Here is a 24,420-nt window from a genome sequence, read left to right on the forward strand (position 1 = left end):
CAAGTGTAACTGGCTCTAACTTTATTGTTCCGTTTTCACAACATGAGTTTAACTTTTACATTTGAAATTAAAGTTTATATTGAGTTATTATCTGAAGACACAAAGGGAGCAATGAGAAAGTATCAAAAGAACCCTTCTTACTGGTGGCAGTAGTAAGAGTATTGAGTCAGTTTCTTCCACATATACATAGTAGACAAGATTCAGCTAAAGTTAGATTTGAGCCCCTTCTCTGCCAAATAATTAGATATGTGATGGGGCACCACACCGAGCTTTTCACAGCCTGTTTCCATATCTTAAAAACCATCAATGACTAGTTTATTGTGAGGGCTAAAAACAAAAAGAATCAATACATGCACAGCAGAGAATCTGGCACAAATTCCAAGAAGGAATACCATACTGAAGAGTCCTAGGATCACCAATCCCTCCAAATTTTTTATCTCCAACTTTATGTCTCACAAGCATTCACTTTCATACAAACAGAAAGTGAGCTGGCTCTATCCAAAAGTCCCACCCTTGATGATCAATTATTTCACTATCTCAGGTTTATACACATTGGCCCACAATCCTACCACTCAGAAGCAACTGTGTAACCTGACTTTTCTGGTAACAGTGTTACTGACATCCATCAGTAAAACATGCTTCTCTAGGAAGATGGATTGACAGTGTGGTACCCAATGATTTCTATGGGCAGGTCCCAGTAATTCTGTTAATAACCTAATGAGTTTTAATCCATTTACGCACCTTATTTTCATGTTACATTAAAAAAAAAAATTAACTCACATTTTCCCCCCACAGGTAAAAAAAAAAAAAAAAAAAAAAAAAAAAGACAAGTAACCATGTTTTCTCTCAGAAATATGTGTTACTATCAAACTCTGGGTGCCAAGCAAGTAGCTAGTGAACATCTTATATGCTTCCGTTTTTCCTTTCCCACACAACATCATATATTCTATACTATCTTCTACTTTCTTATAGAACTTGACCAATTAGGACAAGCGATTTAAGACCAAAAGATCAAAACACAAGAATATTAAGTAGTCAAATAATTAACAGTGGCTGAATAGCTCAAGAAGACAAACATTCATCAGAAAAGCTGGCTGAAAAAATATTAAAGTCCTCTAAGAAGAACTATTTATTTCCACATACAACAGAAAACAAGGAGACGATATGCGTAATTTGTTTCAAGCCTTCTAGAAACACCCTAGAATGTGACTTTCAGCCCTATGTAGGGAAAGGGTAAATATATAAGAACCTGGAAGAAAGCTTTGAAGTGAGCATCCTCTTGAACGGTAGTGTTCTGATCACTTGGGAGGAGAGGGAACAGGCTCTGAAGTCTCACCCTTTCACAAATCACCTTGTTAGGATGGCCAGGTAGAGATGCTGAATTGGCCCCGGGAGATATCTGGGAAAAAGAGGAAGAAAAGGACAGTTCATGGCTAGCTGCACCAATGTGGAGAATCATGCCTATGAAGGATAGTCTGGATTTTCTAGGTATTTGATGATTCTGCTAGCAGAGACAGGAAAGAAATTAAAAATTAATTTTAAACATCAAAACATAAGGTTGGCAAAGGTTGCCTGTGGCAATGGATCTCTCTTACAAAAACTGTCTCAGGCAAAACAGCACAGCCCAAGAACACCATGTCCTTCCTGTTTCCCAAATACCTATTGGTAACTTTTTCTGCTGATGTTAATTCTGAAATTCTAAAGGACAGACTTCATGCTAAGAAAACCAGAGGTCAAATTACATATCTTAAGTACAGAAAGATAAGTGTTTGCCTGGACCAAGATTAATATTTTTTCTCATTCTGTTTTTTAGTTAACCTTCCAAATAATCATGCAAAGGAAGATGACAGATTTTACAGTATTTGTGGCAAATTTTCTATAGCAATCATATGTTTGTGGAAATCACAGCTCTATTCAACACAAACCTAACGACCTTCCTATGGAATAAAGGACACAATCCTAAGCACAAAAGTAATGCCATGTTTTAAATGCTTTTTTAAAATGCGTAATTTGGCCAATGCAGTGGTTCACACCTGTAATCCCAGCTCTTTGGGATGTCAAAGTAGGAGGATCGCCCCAGTATCTACAAAAATTAGAAAACAAAAATAAATTTACAAATAAACGTTTGACTTGATCATGGGTCAATCCCCTTAAATTCGCATGTAAATATACTTAATCTGTAACATTAAAAAATCATGAACATAATGTGTTCCACTGTGTTGTGACAGTGAAAGCTTCTTGGGGGTTAAGGGTCTTGGCCCCTCTTGTCCCTACACTAAAAGTTATGTACTATAACGTGGTCTTCCTTTTAGAGTTTCATTGCCTCATTCGTTCACTCAGTCTTACATTTAAGTGTGTATTTGGTGACAGGCACTAAACCAAAAACAAAGGCATGTTTTTCTACTTTCAAGAAGTATATCCCATAAAAAAGAAAATAATAATGCATCACTGCATGAAGTAAGTATTATGATAACAGTAGGCACTAGGTGCTATGGAGAAGTTACTGCCAAGAGAGAACAGTGCAGGCCGGGTGTGGTGGCTCACGCCTGTAATCCAAGCACTCTGGAGGCCGAGGTGGACCAATCACCCGAGGTCGGGAGTTCAAGACCAGCCTGACCAACATGCTGAAACCCCGTCTTAAAAATAAATAAATAAAAATAAAAATAATAAAAAGAGAGCAGCGTAGCCAGAAAACTGCAAAACATTCAATATGGCTAGATAAGGAAGCAGCCAGAAACTGATCATAAGATGGAATGCTAATTACATTAATATCCCTGCTGTTAATGTATTAATATCCCTAACTTCCTTAGCCTCTTTATAGTATTTTGTTCCTGGTTTGCTATAGGCCTGGTAAACAAATAACTGGGCCCACTGGTAAGAGTAAAAATACTTCCAAAGACTCACCTATAAGTAAAAAACAAAACACTTGAGGACAGGAACTTTAGAATTCATTAGTTTTCTGTAAAAAATGTTCTGGTCTCTATACTAGAAACATGAATGGGCTATCCTTTATCACTACGCAGAAGTATGCATTGCTGAATCAAGGTGTATTTACTGACTCCTACAAGCCAAGAATTAAATTAGGAAGGATATAGAGAGAGGCCAAATGCAGTGGCTCACATCTGTAATCTCAACCCTTTGAGAGGCCACAGTGGGAGAAGAGCTCAAGTACCCAAGCTCAAGACTAGCCTGGGCAACATAGAGAAAACCCCATCTCTACCCGCCTCCCAAAAAAATAAAAAGTTAGCGTGGCATGGTGGCATAGGGGCATACTCCTATAGTCTTAGCTACTCAGGAGGTTAAGACAGGAGGTTCACTTGAGCCCAGTAGTTTGAGGTTACAGTGAGTCATGACTGCAATACTGTACTTCTGCCTGGGCAACACAGTGAGACAGTCTCTAAAAATAAGTAAATGAATTTATCTAATAAGATATAAAGATAAAACATGACTCCTACCCTCAAGAAACTTATTCTAATAATTTTTTTAAACCCAGATGTGAGCCGCCAACTATAGCATTTAAGTGCCATAAAACACGCAAAAATTAGAACAGGAGTAAGAGTTCTGAGTTAATCTAAAGAGTAAGGTTTCATAGAAAAAGGAATACTTCACATTCCTGACTCAATCTAAGGAGGGCCTTTGCCACTCTCTCAAAATGGTTTGTTTTTTTATATAGGAATCTTTTTGCATCCTCTTAAGCTTTTCATTTGCTCAATATGTATCCTTTACAGGACGTTTTCCTAAGGCCATCCTGCCTTCAACTAACATGCCCCAAAAAGTCTTACAAAATTGTTAATACAAGTAGCTGGCTGGGAAAAGACAAATAGAGATCATGTTTCTTCTCCTCCATTCCTCATTCCTTTGAAATCTTAAGATCTTGATGAACTACAAATGTAAAACTGGCAAACCTGGTCCCTGTGGCCATGATTTTCAAGCATATCCTCTCCTACTCACAATAGTTTCCTTTGGTCAGAAGCTCCAGTTGTCTATAAAAAAGGATGGACAAATATAATTGAGAAAAGCTATATTCAAATCCTGCAGTTAAAATAAGTCTGGGACAAAACCATAGATGGGCTTGATTAAAACCAGTTACAATTTTATTTTAATTCTAGGTAAAATAAAATCACACATACCTGCTGTGTGTGTGGGGGGGGGGGCAGGTGACATACACAGGTTGCCCCTCCAAGATTACCTCTGGTGTACATCTCCTATACAACCCCCTTCCCCATGTGTGTAGGCACGGCTGTGAACATGATGTATTTCATTTCCATGATTAGGTTACATCAAATGACAAAGGGGGAGAGATGTTCAGATGTAATGAAGAGTCCAAGTCAGATGAATGTAAGTTAGAGATTATCCTGGGTGAGCCTGGGCCTGACTTAATAAAAGCAAGCAGAACTGAGTTCTTCCCGGGATAATCTTGCCAATTCTTCAGACTAAGCTGATGTGAGAAGGCATATGAAGGGTGCATGTGGCAAGGGGTTGTGGGCAGATTCCAGGGGCTGAGTGCAGTCACCAATTGACAGCCAGGAAGAAAATGGGGGACCTCAGTCTTATAATCACAAGAACCACATTCTACCAGTGAACCTGGAAGGAGACAAGGAAGAAATCACAGCTCCTGCAAGGTAAGATCCTGGAAAGGTGGTCCAGCAGCTAACCCATATGAGGACTCCTGATTCACGGAAATTGTGAGCTAATATTTGTGTTTCAAGCAAATGAATTTGTGGTAATTTGTTACACAAAACACAATGTGTATGTATATAACTCAAATAAAAATTGTGCCACACTGAAAGTTTTTTCTCCAGAATTTTGGCTACACTAATTTGATTACAAAAGATATAAAAATTAACACATTTTTATTTAGGCAGTATAGCAGGTTTTAAAGCCTCAATCTGGTAACAGCTAGCTTCATACCAGAAACTGAACTGGGCTCTCTCAATCTTTATACACTGAACATCAGGTTTAACAAACTTGCTTAAAGTCAAACACTTCAGAAATATCAAAATCATAATTTGAGCTCAAGTCTATGGAATTCTAAGGTTCATACTCAACCCAGTAAATCACATTCTACTGTAAGGTAACATTCTTCTTTATAATCTAGTTTGATTAGTATCAACTATTCCACAAAGCCTATTTAAAACTATTTTTAGTACTTAAAAATAATAAACTTGTTTCCTGAAAACTGATACAATTTTTTCTCAAGGCGCAACTGTTCAGCATTACAGATTTGGTTAACTTCAGCTTTCTCTGAGGATGCAACCTGTATTTAAAAAGTCCTGCCAAGGAAACATCCTGAGACCAGACTAAATCTGCAACTCCCAAAACTTCTTATGTTTAATGTCTATTTCCATATAACTGTATAACTACTTCATTCAACATAACTGAGAAAACCCTATTTCACAAGACTAACGTTCACAAAAAATAGTTTTAACCTTTTAAGCATCAACACTACTATTTTAGGACATCCTTTGTTTAATCGGGCCATTCTGTGTTTTGGTAACATAACTAACAATTTAACTTTTCTTGGAGACTGTAGGAATTATTAGTAATTATTGCACTAAAATTAGCACTTAGGACAAGACACTGCCCCAAAACTTTTTAAATTGCTTTTGATGACAGTATCCTTCTTCTTTCATTTCCTTTTTTTTTCCATGAAGGTGAGAGAGAAGATACAGGTACATGATGTCTAAGCCAGTATGACATAATGTACTTCTACAAAATAAGGTGGTGTTCACAAAGGCCCACAGAGCATTTTTCAGCATACCAACTGGTCGGTCAAAAGCACTAAAATCACAGTCTAATACAAAAGATGAAAACAAAACATAAGATGAGGAGTTAGGTCCTTAAGTGTCACCTCCAGCTGCAAGTCTGGGTATCTCTAAAATGAAGTCAAATCCCCAAACTCCAAATACTCTCACCAATTCCATGATGGCAACTGTTAATCTCTTTTAAGTAATTAGGTAGATTTTATTAATAGTGTAGAAAACAGGTATTATTTGAATCTGTAAACTGAAAAATTCTCAGGATATACTCCAAAATATGAGAAAAGTCATATGCATGAATATAGTCACCACTATATTCACAGTAATGGCGATAATTTAATAAAAGTTAATCAGAAGTACCTAAATGTTTAACAAATAAATATTTGCTAAGTAAAATTATGGTACACACTTGCTTGAACTATTATGTAGCCATTAAAAAGTTAGCAACCAGCAGGGCGCAGTGGCTCACACCTGTAATTCCAGCACTTTGAGAGGCCGAGGTAGGCAGATCACAACGTCAGGAGATCAAGACCATCTTGGCCAAGAGAGTAGAAACCCTGCCTCTACTAAAAATACAAAAACTAGCAGGGCGTGGTGGCACACGCCTATAGTCCCAGGTACTCAGGAGGCTGAGTCAGGAGAATCACTTGAACCCAGGAGGCAGAGGCTGCAGTGAGCTAAGATCAAGCCACTGCACTCCAGCCTGGCGACAGAGCTAGGCTCCATCTCAAAAATAAATAAATAAAAAATAGCAACCAGAAACACTACTATGGGGAGCCGGGGGGGCATTATTTAAGGTGGGGTTAAATATACACAGGACTTCATAAACTCAAGAAAAAAAGTTATCTTGGAATATTTGGAAGAAAAACAAGAGAACTCCCTATAAAGATTAAAGAGTAACCAAATCAATGAGACGACTTGAGTATACCCTCAGGAAAACATGTATAATCTCATGTCCTGTTCAGCACAATGTCACTAACACCTAGAAGAGTACATGGCACATAGCAAGTATTCAACTATTTATTAAAAGAATAATCTTCCAAACTGCAAGCAAATGATCTAACAGCCTGCCTTTCTGATTTGTGTAACAAGTTTCTTAGAAATCTGGTTGGCAATGAGACAAGGTAAAAGCTTTGATCAAGGAAGAGATCTGATGCACTCACCTGCAAATCACCATTAAATGAAGTCAGTGGTTGCCCAGTAAGTCCACCCCATCCTACTGAGACGGGATAAATCACTAAGCTAATGCTTTGCTCCTTGCTGGGATTTTTTCCTCCCTGTTCTGAGAATGAATCAGACCCAAATATCGCCTTTCTTTTGAGAAGAGTTCTAAAACTGGGCCTAAAACAAATCTGTTTCTTTGGCTTTTGTTTTCTGAGAGCAGAGTTCTCTGAAACGATTTTGATGGTGTGGAGCAGGGGCACTCAAAGGCCTGGATGGCATTCTTCAAAGCTGGTCCAAGAAAGGACCCTAGAAGCAGGAATGGGGCTGTGTCCCCTTGTAGTCGTGCAAAAAGGAGGCCTGGATGGGCACAGGGATCCTTGGGGGATGATAGAAGTGTTCACAAACTGGACTGATTATGGCTGCACAGTTCTGTAAATGTAACAAAAATAATCTAATTGGATGGAGTGAATTCTAAGTGAAGTAAAATGTAACTCAATAATGCTCCTTTAATAAAAAAAAATCAAGAGCCTAGTTCTGGAAAACTGAGGTCCAAACACTGAATAGAACTGACCCTGAGAGATGTTACTACCCTTTAAGAACAAAGGCAAAATTTCTAAGTCATTCATCTCTAAGTTTCAACAATTCTCGTTCACAAATGACACATGAAAAAGACTGAAAGGAATAAAAATAAAATCATTGTATCACTCACAACTGTCACTATTTGCTTTTCTAATTTAAAAATAATTATTTTATTTTGAGACAGAGCTTTGCTCTTGATGCCAAGGCTAGAATGATGCAGTGGCAGGATCCTAACTCACTGCAAACTCTGCCTCCAGGGTTCAAGCAATTCTCCCACCTCCACCTTCCGAGTAGCTGGGATTACAGGTGCCTGCCACCACACACAGCTAATTTTTTGTATTTTTAGTAGAGACAGGATTTTATCATGTTGGCCAGGCTGTTTTCGAACTCCTGACCTCAGGTAAGCCACCCACCTCGGCCTCCCACAATGCTTAGATGACAAGCGTGAGCCACCACACCTGACCTAAAAAATAATTTTGAAAAGCTAATAGGCAGTATTAGGAGAAAATCATTCAAGGACTCGTACTATGTGGGTGGGGATGTTCATTACTGCCCAGCACTGGGACAATCATTTCTAAAAAGAAATTACTGCTCCCATTCTTGAGTTCAGGCAAACAAAATGGACCCATGTCTTTCCCGGAGCATAGCAGAAACAGGGTCTGTGAAAATAGCCTAAGGCTCCCCTATTTCTTTTCCCCAGTCCACAGTCCCCTAAAGTGATTAAAAAAAAAAAAAGAAGGAAAAAAAACACATGCAACTGAGGAAATCCTCTACTCATTACAAAGAGAATGCAGAAATAAAGGTTAGGAAAAATAAGAGTTACCTATTTTAAATAAACTTTTCTTTCCCTCCCTTCCAAAATCTAGATTTGCCTACACCAAGATTTTTCTCCCCTCAAAGAAGTACATCTAAAATCATTTTACTTAGGCTGGTTACCTCTAAGAATTACAAAAATTTTACACACACACACACACACACACACACATACACATACACTCTCTCTCTCTCACTCTCTTTCTCTCTCTCCCCCTCCAACACATACAAGCGCATACACATATAATTATTCATATAATAATTGTGGGTTTTACGATAGTTGGAAAAAGAGGTATGATTGAGTTATGATTTTATTAAATAACAATCGTGATTCAAATATTGTTTGTCTGCCATATGCTGGATGCTGAGAGTAGAAAATGGGAAAAAGAAACAGCCCTGCCCTTAAAGCGACTCAGTCTAGTGAGGGACAATTATAACCGGATCTACATGAGGACAACAGGGCTCCATAACCTAGATATAGGTAAGAGGTAAATGTTCAGATCCTTAGAAAAGGGAAACATCTAAGACAGGCAGGCTCTGTGGCAAACACCTGTAGTCCCAGTTACTCAGGAGGTCAAGAAAGGAGGATCACCTGGAGCCAGAAGTTCAAGTCCAAAATGGACAACATAGCAAGACTCCAGCTTCTGGGAAAACTAAAATTTAAAAAATTTAAAAATGAAAAGATGTAAGAGTTGGGAAAAGAAGAGACTGTGTACATGACCCCTCTTTTTCATCTGTGTATTCCAAATTTCTCTCATTTACATGGAGTTCAAGCATTAATGCTTTATCTCCTCTAGAGAAACATCTTATTAGTTAACGTTTGCTGATGAATTAACTAGACAAGAACTCTACTGTTCAAATCCATGTTTACAATCTGTTTGCTCTTTCTAGAGAAAAGGCTGTGAGTTAAGTAGAATAAAACGGAGGTGACAACTTGTCTGATATGTTTTCTTAGCAGGAAAACCACCATGAAACTAGTAAGTAGACCCAGACACAATGCAAAAATCAAGGCTAATTAAGAACTACCTTTCCAGAAAGATGAATTACAAAATGGTGGTGGCCTGAACCAAACCAGAGGTAGTACAAACAGAGAAACAGGTGGAATAAACTGAAGACATAATCTTGACCAGTATGTTTCCATAGTGATCAAGTACCTTATCATTTCAGAAACTTTTATCATAAGAATTTCTCACTCACACTTCCCACTCACAGCCTCAAAAAAGAAAGAAGTGATCACAGAAAACAGCCTAGGAAGGTAACATGAATTAACTAAAAGCCTCATCCAATGCTGTTCACAGTGTAGATCTAACGTAGATCAACACTCTACGTTTATGATGCTAACAGATTCAGTAATGTCCGACTATGCCATCTCGGTTACTCTTCATCAAAAATGAGGCTGTTTTAGTAGAGAAATTCTCAATACCCAGGGTAACACTTGAAAATTTAACTATAAAAACAGGATGGACATATAAAGCCTAACAGGTATGGAAATACGAACTTCCTTCTAGAATCACAGACGAAGTCAGAGAGGGAAAGCCACAGATTATTTAAGTCCAAGTTTTTTCATATTTTACAGATGAGGGTCTGAGGCCCACATGATCAATCTGTGGCAGAACTTATAGGCTCTAAGGCCTTCAAATCTCTTGGAAATAAGTCTTACAGAAATATTATAAAAATCAACTTAAAATTGAATGAACAGATGTATGATTAGGTTTTCAAAAGGTGAACTATACCAGTATATTTATAAACCCCGGAGAAAGGGGTATCTGCAGTGACACAATTCTCAGGTAAACTTTCAGTCATAAATTTCATCTTTTTATTCCAAGTGTGTCCCAGCTCCCCCACACCTGATCTGACATCTGTATTTGGCTCTGTATTAGTACCTCTACAAAAGTTCTGTTTCTTCCATTAGATGGTGTTCCCTTTTTACTTTGATTCCAACTGTCCCTATAAAAGGAAATTTTTTTAAAAAGACTAGATACAAGGGTTGCTACTGAAAGATATTTATGGTAAACGTTCAAGTATAACAGTACTTGTAATCAAGGCCAAATAGGATACAGCAGGCTTGCAACTCTAAGGTAACAATTATATTATGAGCTCTGAATACATTTAAGTTTTCATACGTTAAGTCCACACCTTAAAACGAATTGGCAATTCATAAGATGCTGGCAATAATTACATGTGTGTGCTTCTACTTTTGGTAGAAAAATTAGCATACCCAACTTTTACTGAATAATAGCATGCATCATTTTTGCACCATAAAGAAAAATACTGTACCTTACACGCCATACAGACATAAACAAAAACTTTTATTTTTTTTTTTTGGACCTCAATAACCTGAAACACTCCCGTTTCAAAAACCAACCTCTCTCATTCTTCAGCCCTGAAAAGAATAACTTTCATCCCCTGAGAACAAAACGCAGCCTGTCCAGAACCCAAGGAAGTAGAAGGACGCCAGAGGGGACCCTTCAAACCAGGTTCCGCGTTCTCCAGGGTGACATCATTTCACCTGCGCCTCGGCAAAAAGGGAGGGAGCGAGAGAGCGAGGCCATCTGCCGGGCAGTGGGCCGGCGGCTCCGCGAACTGAGGCCGCGCCTCCCCGCCGCCGCGGGAACAAAGAGCACTGGGCGGCCAGGCCAAGCCTTCGCCCGACAATCGGGCGCGGCACCGCAGGCTCCCAACGGCCCGCGGCCCGGCCCGCCCTCGCGCTGGAGCCAACGGCCGCGGAGGCCAGTACCTGCGAGGGGAGGCTCCGCCCTGCAGGGCAGCTCCCGCGGCTCCTCGCTGGGCCGCCGCCTCCTATTGTGACTGCTCGCCCAGCCCGCGGCCAGCTCGCCAGATCCGCCGTCCGCGGGCCTCCTCACCCCCGGAACCCCGGCTCCGACTGAGGCGCTGTCACGGCGCTTCCTTCCTCCCGACACCATCACACGGGCCGCACCAGGAAACGACGACTGCACGCCCAGAGATGACAGAGTCGACTAACGCCTCGGAGGTTCCATCCTCTCAGCCCCCGCGTCCCAACCGCCCGGGCCTCGGGCCCGTCCCGCAACACCGCACTAGGAGCCCCGCCCCGCCGCACCCCGCCTCTGCGCTCACAGACCACAGCTCGCTGCGCGCCGGCGCACTGGCCTCCGCTGCGCGCGCAGGCGACGCCCCTCGCCGCTAGGCCGATAGAAGCGCGGCCCGCCCAGTCCCCTCGCCAGCACGAACCTAGCAAGCCCCGCGCGCCAGACCGCCGGAGCGCTCCTCCCCTTGCCTCTAGGCCCGGCACCGCGCGCCGAGACCCCTTTGTTTCCACCCTGCGGGGGCGGGGCGGGGGGAGGGGCGGGGCGCGTCTCGGCGCAAGACTCGGACTAGTTCCGGCAACAAAGCTTGGCGCGCAGCGCCACTGCGCAACCCCGCCCCCGCTGCCCAGCGGACAGCAGGGCCCCATTTCCCCAAAACGTACAAGTCTTCTCTTCGTAAATTGTTCCTATTGTTCCGTGCCTTTTCCCTACAAAACTCTGCAATCAAACAGTAACTAACCTCACGTAGTTCTTACAGCAGAAGTGTATTCACGTGGCCCGAAAAGTAGGAATTTTTATTGCAGTAGACAGGTGTCTCTCAATGGAGCAAGAAAACATGTTTGAACCCACCTTGTCCGAGGCTTCGTTAAGCCTGACAGTTGTTCATACCTCGCTGGGGAGGCGAAATAAGGACAAAGAGAAGCCGGCTTGGCTCTTGTCCCGATAATCACGATACAAGAGAGGAAGTAAAAACTTCCATAAAAGCACCATACATACAAGGAAAAAAAATAAAGTGGTATCAGTTACAGAGAGGGCCGTCAACAGGACATCATGGAAGTAGTGGGCTTTTTAAAGCAGATAGAAATTAGATGTTTCCCACAAGGATAGTGATCATATTTTAGGGTGGTAGAGTGAAATTATTAAGGACCAGTCAACAGAAAACTCAGGTTCTAGTTCTTTTCGCATTACTTAAACCAGTGTCTCTTTCCTTCTCTGGGCCTCGGCTGCATCTGGTAGAAAATGGGGGAAATCAGACTAAAATGATGTTTCAAGACCTTCTTTCTGGACCTTGTACGTTCTCTTTATGAACAACACTATACGGTAATTATTTGTGTACATTGTCTCCCATGTCAGACTGAGCACCCATACTCTTGGCACTGTGTAAACCCAAGGCCCAAGCCTAGTGCCAGAAACACAACAGTAGGTGTTTAGCAACTGCTGAATCAAAGTTCCAGCAATAACATCACAGGCTTTTGTAATTCTAGGACAAACAAAGAGAAGCTGGAATGAGGTATCGGGCCTCTGTGAACATATCCACCCAGATCCATACTCTCATTATGCAACCCAGTTAACCAGCTGGCTCTCTCCCGAAGCAGCCAGTTTGGAGATGATAACGTCTAAACTTTTGTTTTGGTAAAGTATCAACCATACCTTTAAGTATATCCAACGTAACCTATTTCTATCCTGTGGATCCCTCACAAATCCCAATATACAGTGAATTCACCTCACATTACAGCTAAAAAAAAAAAAAAAAAAAAAAAAAAAAATCTTCTCTACATAACCAGACCACCCTGAAGCAGCTTTTCCTCCAAGCTTTGATACAGACTATGTGAAGAGAGGGAAAGAGGAGAAGAACATCAGGAAAAGAAATAGAAGTTACCATTTGGGAGCCAACTGTAAGAGGCAGATTCCGCAAGTGCTGAATTCAGCAGCAAAAATCTATTACAGTTCTCCAGCATTCCTCACCTGTAAGCTTCAGCAAATCCCTCTGAGCTTCAGCCAACCTTTTGTGAGGCAAACTTCCTGAAATCTCTCACATGGTTACCAATCTTCACTAATTGGACTCTTAGGGCTTAACCTAGTAAGTCTGTCTAGCTATAACAATGCTGTCACAACTTCTGGCTGGATAGTTTGAAATCTGTACCACAATTTTTTTTTTTTTTTTTTAGACAAAGTGCTCTGTCACCCAGGTTGGAGTGCAATGGCTGGATCACATCTCACTGCAGTCTTGAACTCCTGGGCTCAAGCAATCCAGGCTGAATTTTTAATTTTCAGTAGAGACAGGTCTCACTACACTATGTTGCCCAGGTTGGTCTTTAACTCCTGGGCTTAAGCAATCCTCCCACACTGGCCTCCCAAAATGCTGGGATTACAGATGTGAGCTACTATGCAAAGCCTCTAATTTCTTTTTTTTTTTTTTTTTGAGACAGAGTTTCGCTCTTGTTACCCAGGCTGGATTGCAATGGCGTGATCTCGGCTCACCGCACCCTCCGCCTCCCGGGTTCAGGCAATTCTTCTGCCCCAGCCTCCTGAGTCGCTGGGATTACAGGCACGCACCACCATGCCCAGCTAATTTTTTGTATTTTTAGTAGAGACGGGGTTTCACCGTGTTGACCAGGATGGTCTCGATCTCTTGACCTCGTGATCCACCCGCCTCGGCCTCCCACAGTGCTGGGATTACAGGCTTCAACCACCACACCCGGCCTCTAATTTATTTCTTAACGAGAAAATCTTAAGCCATGCTAGTAAACACCCAAAGAATAGGCAGGCTTTTAAGGTGGTGGGTCACCTTTGACAACCTAATGTGGCAGGGTTAAAGTTATACCAGAGCAGTCACTTAACTACAGTCCAGCTAAAATTTTATTTGGTGATTGTCTGCAAAGGTGAAAAGTCCTGTTGTAGAACTGTCTTAATAAAACTTTCTGCAATGGTGCAAACATTCTACATCTTCCCCCCTCCTCCCCATCGAAAAAGGCAGCCACTAGCTAGTGACATCTGGCTACTGAGCACTTGAAATGTGGCTAGTCTGACTAATGAATTGTCCAGGATCAGTTTTTAAAGCCACACAGAGCTAAGGGACAGTACAGCATTTATAAGAAAAGAAGGTGCTTTTGGCAAGAGCTTTTTGAGAATTCTGACTCTGAGGCTGTCCTTTAAAAAACTGGTTTTCTTGACAAAAGTGAAAATTGTGAATGACTACTAAAAACTGTTATTCCAGAGGTACCCAAGTCATTTGAATCGCTTCAATTTTAAAATAAAAATATATCAAAACATTGCTTACCAAATAGGAAAATGCTGAAGTTCCTTCAGATGGTTCTGGTAGTTATTTAATGAGATTGTTTACTCTGGTGTTCTGCCATTGTAATACATGGAAATAACAGCAGCCGCTATACAAAAACTGCATAGGATTATAGAACTGACCACCTAGTGAACAAATTCATCCTATTCTTCAATGCTAAATCTCACCCACTTTTCACCTTTTAAAGAATGTGACTCTACAAATTCTTTCTCTCTTTTATACCATCATGTTTTTCCTCTTTGTTGGATTATTCCTAACAGAACACACAAACACACCATTAATTTCTCCCATCTTTAAATCTTTAACTATAATTAATGGTTTCAGGTTTGTGTTTCTCGTTGCCGTTATTCTCCTGTTTAAAAAATATTTCCCTACACTTGGGCCATAAAGACATTTACCTATATTATTTTCTCAGAATTTTTATTATTTTCCCTTTTTCATTGAGAACTACACATCACCTGGAATTGATTTTTTTGTGTCGGTGAGGTGGGAATCAAGTGCCCCCTCCCCCATATGGCCGTCTACTTGACAGAGCATCATATACTGGAAAAGACTATTGCCAACTGCTCTTTTGTTTAAAACCTGTGACCCCATATACATGACTTTGTTTCTGTGTTCAGTAGTCTGTTGCACTGTTCTCTTTATCCCTATGCTGATCCACACCATGGTAATTACTGCAGCTTTATAAGACTTCCTTTATCTGTTACAGCAAGTTGTCCTTCAGAGTAGATTATTTCTGGCTTTTTGGATTTCCATAGGAATTTTAGAATCAGGTTATTTCAAAAGAAGGAAAGAAAAGACAAGGAAAAAGGTGAAATTGCTAGGATTTTCTTGGGGCTGCATTAGGCCTAGAAATGAGTTAACGGATATTGAAAGATTCAATATTGTAAAGATAGCAATCTATAAGCTACTTATTTGAGACTTCAATTCTTTCAATAATATTTCAGTTTTCTGCAAAGGTCTTGCAAATTTAGTTCTTAAGTTTATTCTAGGTTTTTAATATAATTTTTAATCCTAATAGTTTATATCTCACTTCTTTTGAGTTTTCTATACACACAATCCTGTTTATACCCTTATCTATTTGGAAGAAAATACTGACTGTTCCATTTCTTTCTTTCCAACATATACTCATTTTTTTTGTCTTACTGCACCAGCAAGGGCCTCTAGTACAGTGCTAACCAGACAGCTTTGTTTTATTCCAAACCTCAACTGAAAAACCGTCAACATTTAAGTATGGTGTTTACAGTTTTTTGTTTTTGTTTTTTAAAGACCTTCTAGCAAATTAAAGGAGTTATCTACTATTTCAAATATGTTAGAAATTCATCATACATGGGCCAGGCACAGTGGCTCATGCCTGTAATACCAACACTTTGGGAGGCCAAGGTGGGCAGATCACCTGAGGTCAGGAGGCCAACCTGGCCAACATGGTGAAACCCCATCTCTACTAAAACTACAAAAAATTAGCCAGGCGTGGTGGCACATGCCTATACTCTTAGGTACTACGGAGGCTGAGGCGGCACAATCGTTTGAACCTAGGAGGCGGAGGTTGTAGTGAGCCAAGATGATGCCATTGCACTTCAGCCTGCGCAACAGAGACTCTCTTTTTAAAAAAAAGAACTTCAAAAATAGATGTTTGATTTTATGAAAAACTTCTGTATCTAACAAGTTAACTATATTACTTTTGTTAATGTGAATTTGATTGGTTTGGGGATGTTAAACCAAATTTACACTCCTAATAAACCCATTTTAGGCTTACTATATTGCTCTAAATGGTTGGTTTATTTAGAATTTTTGCATCTGTGTTTTGATTGAGATTAGCTGTAATTTTCCATTTCTGTAATGTCCCTGTCAAGTTTTGTTACAAAGACTTATGCTAGCTTCGGAAAATGAATCAGGGAGTACTGGCTCGCTTTCTGTTCTCTAGAAGTGCTTCTTTAAGACTGGTGTTACACCTTCATTAAATGTTTGGGAAAATTTGTTGGTTAGCTACCTGGACTTGGAGTTAAATTTCCTTAGATGTCCTGTTTTCTCTTTATTTCGTACTAAGGCAAAACAACTGTAATCTTAGGATATACATGTAAGAAAGATCTCATTCTGAAATTCACTAACTGCTTCTAGAAAACCATCTCCCAATCTTGTTAACTTGAAGGGTGCCATTGCTAGAAATACATTTTAAAGCACACTGCATAAACAATAATCATAAACAAATTTCAAGTGCTAGCTAACAGTCTGTCAAATGGCAAATATATAATTTATTTTTGTGACCAGTTTTGCATTTCTAGACTTCAAGGAATATCTAAATAATGATAATCTCAAGGATCTTTTTACAAAAAAGGTGACTGTAGGGTTACGGGCTATCCTTCTTATCTGAACTCTACAAACTTGTATCATAACACCTTACGGCATTTATCAAATATCTGTTTCCTCCTATTAAACTGTAAGCTCCTCAAGTCTCAGTTCTGCTTTGTTTATATATCACTGACACTGATGTTGGGGGAATAACAGATAACAGAAAATACACAAAATGGAAAGAGGATCATCTCCTATTTTAAGGCATTGAAAGGCATGATTCAAGTTGTCCATAGGGCCAGAAAAGAACCACTTGTCCAAATGCTGAAGAACCATTCACATGTAAGGGAAATGCCAAAGGAGGTGCAGGGTAGAGAATGGCTTACCTGCTGGAAGTTCTGGACCTCTACTAATGAGAAGGCAGTTTCCCATTGGTTAACACTGTCAGGACCGTTCTGCCATCACACCCACTGCCAAGTATCTCGACTGTAATCTCACTCCAACAACCTCAATTTCTATTGCTGAGTTAGTGGCTTCTCCTGTGTATTCTAAAATAGCATTAATCATTCTGCCTTCCAACTTTGTATTTACTTGATACTTCTGCCCAATAAATAGTAAGCCTCTTGAAGCCAAGGACTAGGTCTCACCAAATCTGGCAAGGGGTTAAGCACACACCATGTGCTTAATAAATAGTTCAATTAATGATATGTAAATATTTCACAGCAGTGGTTGATTCTACGTTTCTCGCTAGGTAAATTCCCAGGGAGAAATGAAGCATGGGAACAAAGGGCAGTGAAAAGAGAAGAAAAGGGATGCAAAAAATAAATTTCAAATTTTTCCCTGAAGCTAGCTTTGCTGTCATCCCTGTTTCCTTTCTTCCTCCAAAACCAGCCAAAAGGACCGAATAAGGTAAGGCTGCACTGGGGGGAAATGTATATTGGCTGAACAGCATTTAGACTACACAGTATCTACAAGCATGCTAAAACTTGATCTACTACTCCAAAACAATCAGCATAAGCAGTTTCCCCCAGAAATGTTAACGCCTGTCAGGTAGAAAAGGTTAATGAGCAGCAGCTGCTGGCTATAGCAGCTAGAGACCACAAGAGGGAGGCAAAAACTCACCCAAATCCAAGTCCACTGGAAGCCTCCCATACAGAGAGCCACTTAACCAGCTTTGGGGTGGAAGAGTTGGTCAGATGGCTGTTTCCACAGTGCAGGTGGGAGATGACTTGAACTAAACCATGGCAGCTGGGATGACAGAGGGGAAGTTCATTGCAGTGAAGGTGTGAAGGGGCTAAAGCAGGCGGACAGTGAAAAGCCATTGGCCAGGATGAAGTTCAAGAGGGAAAAATGAAGAAACCTAAGTGCCTAGGACAGCCAAGTCAGAAACAGAAAAATAGAGACTCATACCAATCAGAAGTGGAGGGCCAAGGGCACAGATAAAGCATGCACTGCACGTCATAGCATATGCAACCTCTAGAACAGGGTAAACAGGCAGAAGCTGACTGGGAGGCAAGAGGCATCCACTGTATGGCCTGCTGTAATCTATATTCTTTGAAGCCAAGCTCTTGCTCATTCTGTTCCAGGGGACAGACAGCACCTTGGGTTTGACTGTAGTTGCTTCAGAAGCTTCATCTCAGGGGCAATCATATTCTGGTACTACATACAGTTCTTACCAAATCCAATGGAGACTCAGAGCACAAAAAACAGTTTGCCATATACAGATCTAGGTTCTTCTTTTCAACAAAGCCAATCCCCTTTGCTAGGAAGGAACCATCTATTTTTTAATCCTGTATTACATTTAGGTTGTTCTTAGTGTTTTGCTATCACAAAGATATTGTGAATATTCTTGTACATACATATAGTTTGGCATGCATTTGAAAATGCATCCATAAAAGTACAATTCTAGAAGTAGAATTGCTGGTTCAAACAGTATGTGACTTTTCTTAATTTTTCAAGATATACTGCTATACTGCCTCCTAAAAGGCAGCATCAATTTTTTTTTAATTTTTTGAAGCAGGGTCTCACTCTGTTGCCCTGATTGGAGTGCAGTGTCATGATCACGGCTCCCTGCAGCCTTGAACTCCTGCGGCTCAAGTGATCCTCCCACGTCAGCACCAACTAGCTGGGACTACAGGCATACGCCACCACAACGGACTAATATTTGTATTTTTTTTTTTTTTTTTTGTAGATACAGGGTTTTGCCACGTTGCCAAGGCTGGCAATTTTTATTCAAAGCAAAGCTAACTGATTGTAGTTTAGAGTTGACCCTGGAGGGGAATCAGCAGTTTTCAGGGTATTCCCTGAGGAAAGATAGGCTGGCCGTTTGGACAGCAGTAAGCCAAGCGTCAGGGAGAGAGAAGCCCTAAAGCAGCACTTGGACCAGTATACTTTCAGTGCAGCCATATTTCTTATGCAGCTTTAAGTTCTCTTTGTTCTAATGCCCTTCTGTGAAATCCTTTATTAAATATTAATAGTCTAGGAACTAGGCCCAAACTATAGTCTTACTAAATACAATAGCCTAGGAACTGGGCCTAAACTTGAGCCAAATCGATACCAGTGAGAACAGCTTTGCACAGCTGGTGACCAATGGGCCATGGGTCAAAGTACTGGCTGGAAGGACAAGTAGTTTACCTAGGAAATCCCAGAAATACTGAAATACCTGGAGAGGAAAGCCAGACAAACTGTGCAACTGCAGTTAAGAAGAGCAAGGGCTCAAATCGTTAAGAGCTGGACATTAATGGAAAATGTGATCCCAAAAGCTAGTGAAATAAAGACCTAAAGTTATACTTACATAAGTGCTTCAAGAAAATAAACGATGGAATAAGCACATAGGCGTGGTGGCTCACCCCTGTAATACCAGCACTTTTGGGAGGCAGAGGGGAGCGGATCAATTGAGATCAGGAGTTGGAGATCAGCCTGGCCAACATGGTGAAACCCTGTCTCTACTAAAAATACAAAAATTAGCCAGGTGTGGTGGTGAACGCTGGGGTAAACCCAGCTACTTGCGAGGCTGAAGCAGGAGAATTGATTGAACCTGGGAGGCAGAGAGGTTGTAGTGAGCCAAGATCATACCACTGTACTATAGCAAGAGTGACACAGTGAGACTGTCAAGAAAGAGGAGCAGGACAGGATAGGGATGGGGAGGGAGAGGAGCATGGGGAAGGGGAGGGGGAGAAAGAGAAGCATAGACAGCTAACTACTTTAGTTCTGGGAAGGACAATGAAGAGAAGTCCATGAAAACAGACATGCAAATCAGAGTGTTAAGTTTGAGATGCAAAAAACATTTAAATGTTGCAGACCAGACTGCCTGAAAGTCTTATTATTTCCATTAAGCTCAATGAGGAACACACTTTTCTCTAGGGAATTCTGGTGGAGCTCAATTACCTGCACAGTCAATAACTTGCTCTAGATGACACACCCTGCTATAGAAGTCTAACATCCTGCATTCACGAAATGTGACCAGCTCACTAAAACTGCCAGTGTTTCCACTGATGATAGTTTTAGAATCCTGCCTAACACGAGTAGTTTCATGGTACATCTCCACAAACCCTGCAACCTCCTGCCCGTGCCACATACTATTGCCTTCCAGATATTATCTAAGGAAAAGAAGAAAATATGTGGGCAGATTTCTAATTTGTACTACAAAACAAATCATAACATTAAATAAATAATAGATTTTAAAAAGGCAGGACAACTCTTTGTAAATATAAAATTTAGCTTTCACAGGAAGCTTATTTATCTTCCCCTGGCTTGCTTATAACCTGTTGCAATAGTGTCTCGTTAATAAAACAAAATAAACTTAGCAGGTAATGACATTTTAAAGGCCAACAAAGTAATCTCTAATGACAATAATCTCAAAAATATCTATCATTACATGGTATCTCTAATCAGATATTTCAGAATAAAGCAAAGTGAGAATCTACTGAAAGACACAGTGGGCCACATAATCATATACTAAATCAATTCCAGGTAGATAAGAAAGGATAATATAAAATTAACAAAACTTTTAGAAAATGCAGGTAAGTAGCTGAACGGAGACAGATTTCCTAAATCTAAAGGCAATGAAACACTATAAAATAACATATCAATAGATTTGTTCCTCAAATTATTATTTCTAAATTTTGAAACGGAGTCTTTGCCCTGTCGCCCAGGCTGGAGTGCTGTGGCATGATCTCGGCTCCCTGCAACCTCTGCCTCCTGGGTTCGAGCGATTCTCCTGCCTTAGCCTTCCATGTAGCTGGGATTACAGGTGCCCACCACCATCCCTGGCTAATTTCTGTGCTATGAGAATCCATGCCACCAGGAACAAAGGGAAAGCTATGAAACCTGCTGGCAGATCTACAACATGGAAATGGCTGGCAAGATCAACTTCTTGATGCAAAAGAATCAGACAGATCCGAGGCAGGAATGCTAAGGTCTGTAGGTAAGATATCCCGTGTGAAAACCCCCAACCAGTTTTTGTCTCCGTCTCTTTTCTTTCTACAATCCCATTTTCTATTACTATTCTCTACAATTAAACTCAATCACGTTTCCAAGAAGGCCTCCACACATAAAAACAATCCCATTAGTCAGCAATGGACCCTCTCTTTTATCAAGTAAAGGAAGAAACTGGGTCTGAAAGTAGTCTAGGAGTAGAACGGTGTTTCCCAGGGGCTGGAGGAGGAGGCAATGAGGAGTTATTATGGGTAGAGTTTCAGTTTAGGAAGATGAAAAAAAAAGTTATGGAAATGGATAGCGGTGGTGCACAAAAAGGTGAATGTACTATATGTACTTAATGCTACTGAACTGTACACCTAAATGGTTAAGATGGTACATTTTATGTTATGTATATTTTACTACAGTAAAAAAGTTTTGAAAGTCAAAAAAAGCAATTTATGTAATAGGCGAAAATATATGTAAATCATGTCTAATAAAGGGTTAATATCCAGAATATATAACTCCTAGAACTGAATGGGGGAAAAAAAAAAACCTGATTAAAAAATAGCAAAGGGATGTATAAATCAAAACCACTATCTCACACTCATTAGGATAGTTACTATATTTAAAAAAAAAAAAAAAAAGAAAATAACAAGTGTTGGCGAGGAGAAACTGGAATCTTTATGCATTTTTGGTGGCAATGTAAAGTGGTACAGCTGCTATGAAAAACAGTATGACAGTCCCTCACAAAATAAAAAACTGAATTACCATATGATCTAGCAATTTCACTTCTGGATGTATATACCAAAAAGAACTGAAAGCAGAGTCTTTGAAAAGATACTTGTGTCTATCAATAGATGAATGAACAAACTATGATGTATATTACAACAAATTTTTCTTTTTGGGAAGGAGTCTTGTGCCATCACCCAGGCTGGAATGCAATGGTGTAATCTTGGGTCACTACAATCGCTGCCACGCAGGTTCAAGTGATTCTCCTGCCTCAGTCTCCTAAGCAGCTGGGACTACAGGTGCCTGCCACCACAACAGACTAATTTTTGTATTTTTTAGTGGAGACGGGGTTTCGCCATGTTAGCTAGGCTGGTCTCGAACTCTTGACTTCAAGTGAACCACCCATGTCAGGCTCCCAAAATGCTGGGATTACAAGTGTGAGCCACCACGCCCAGCTTTTCTTTATTATTCAGTCTTATAAAGAAAGGAAATTCTGGCATATGTTACAATATGGATAAACCTTGAGGACCTGCTGACTGAAATAAGCCAATTACAAAAAGACAAATAATGTATGATTGTACTTGTATGAGGTACCTACAGCAGCCGAATTCAGAGAGACAAAGTACAAGGGTGGTCTTTTTAAAAAATATGTTGTATTATGCCATTCCTTTGCTTAAAACCCTCCACTGGCTTCTCAAAAAAGCAGAATGAAATCTATACCTTCCCTGGCTGACAAAGAACTACATGGGCTGGCCCATGCCCACCTCTCCAACCTCATCTTATATCATTCCCACTCCACGTCCACACTGCTTGCAATTATCAGCCTTCTGTTTCTCTTGTCTTTCTGGCTTTAGGGATTTTGTGCTAGCTGTACTATTTTCCTGAAATGTTCTTTCCATGGCCATGATTTTCACCTGAATTGTTACTTCCTATCATTCAGATCTTTGCCTCAGTGTCATGTTCTTAGAGGGCATCTTCAACACCTAATAGAGAGCAGCTTACTATCCAATTACTTGCATAACATGAACCTTAAAATGATCATGTGATATGGTTTGGGTATTTGTCCCCTACAAATCTCATGTTGTATATGTAATCCCCAGTGTTGGAGATGGGACCTCGTGGGAGGTATCTGGATCTTGGGGATAGATCTCTTATGAATGGCTTAGCACCATCCCCTTGAAGAAGAGCAAGCTCTCGCTCTGGTAGTCCAGGAAAGACCTGGTTGTTTAAAAGAGCATGCCAATGACTGGGCATGGTGGCTAGTGTCTGTAATCCCAGCACTTTGGGAGGCCAAGGTGGGTAGATCACCTGAGTTAGGAGTTCGAGATCAGCCTGACCAACATGATGACACCTCGGCTCTGCTAAAAATACAAAAATCCGGGCTGGGCGTGGTGGCTCACGCCTGTAATCCCAGTACTTTGGGAGGCCAAGGTGGGTGAATCACCTGAGGTTGGGAGTTCGAAACCAGCCTGACCAACATGGAGAAACTCGTCTCTACTAAAAATATAAAATTAGCTGGGTGTGGTGGCGCATGCCTGTAGTACCAGCTACTCAGGAGGCTGAGATAGAAGACCGAGATAACACCATTACACTCCAGCCTGGACAACAAGAGCGATACTCCATCTCCAAAAAAAAAAAAAAAAAAAAAAATTAGCCGGTCCTGGTGGTGGATACCAGTAATTCCAGCTACTAGGGAGAACTGAAGCAGGAGAATCACTTAAACCCAGGAGGCGGAGGTTGCAGTGGGCCGAGATTGCGCCACTGCACTCCAGCTTCAGGGACAAAACAAGACTCCATCTCAAAAACAAACAAAAAGCATCGCATCTCCCCACAACTCTCTCTTTCCCTCTATCACCATGTGACATCACCTCTTTTCCCTTTGCCTTCTACCATAATTGTAAGCTTCCTGAGGCCTCACCAGAAACCGACGTGGCAACATGCTTTGTGTAAAATCTGCAGAACTGCAAGCCAATTAAACTTCTTTATAAAATTTCCCAGCCTCAGGTATTTCTTTATAGCAAGACAAGAATAGACTAACACAATCATGCTCAGTGAGAGAAGCCAGACACAAAAGGCTATATTTTGAGATTCCATTTTATGAAATGTACAGAACAGGCAAATTCATATACAGAAAGATCAATAGTTGCTGGGATGGGGGGAGGCAAGAAATAATGAGAAGCAAGAAATAATGAGAAGCAAGAAATAATGATGTGTTTCCGTTTGTTTGTGTCATCTATGATTTCTTTCAGCAGTGTTTTGTAGTTCTCCTTGTAGAGGTCTTTCACCTCTTAGGTTGGCTAGGCTGGTCTTGAACTCCTGGCCTCAAGTGATCCGCCTGTCTCGGCCTCCCAGACTGCTGGGATTACAAGCATGAGCCACCACACCCAGCCACTTTTACCACTTTTTTAGATGCATAAACACTGCTTAATTTTTACTAATCTAGTTCCTATCTTAAACTAGGCTACGTTTTTCTACCAAGGTATAATCAAGAACTTGATTTTACAAGGATGAAAAACATTTCATAGAAATATGGTAAGAAAAAAATCTGTTAATACTGAAATTCCAGTTGTTATTTCTCTGGAGA

General features: G+C 40.6%; 1 protein-coding gene across 14 annotated transcripts in view; it reads right to left on the bottom strand.

Moving 5' to 3' along the window:
• Positions 1 to 24,420, bottom strand: part of RNF38 (ring finger protein 38) — a 133,857-nt gene that overhangs the window by 48,790 nt on the left and 60,647 nt on the right. For 3 of the 14 annotated variants that reach the window (XM_032240063.1, XM_032240062.1, XM_032240075.1), the window contains exon 3: positions 1,250 to 1,399. The exons of 2 other annotated variants lie outside the window; for them this stretch is intronic. Coding sequence is in view for 1 of the 12 variants with exons in the window: in XM_032240066.1 (XP_032095957.1) it covers positions 1,250 to 1,459 (210 nt within the window). In the remaining 11 variants the exon portion in view is untranslated. Of the gene's footprint in view, positions 1 to 1,249; positions 2,560 to 11,052; positions 11,422 to 11,525; positions 11,672 to 24,420 lie in introns of those variants that run through there. 9 more of the 14 variants (XM_032240068.1, XM_032240073.1, XM_032240067.1 and 6 more) reach the window with 9 other exon arrangements.

Source organism: Sapajus apella, unplaced genomic scaffold, assembly GCF_009761245.1.
Source record: "Sapajus apella isolate SASKATOON/1434 unplaced genomic scaffold, GSC_monkey_1.0 scaffold46, whole genome shotgun sequence".
NCBI lineage: Eukaryota > Metazoa > Chordata > Mammalia > Primates > Cebidae > Sapajus > Sapajus apella.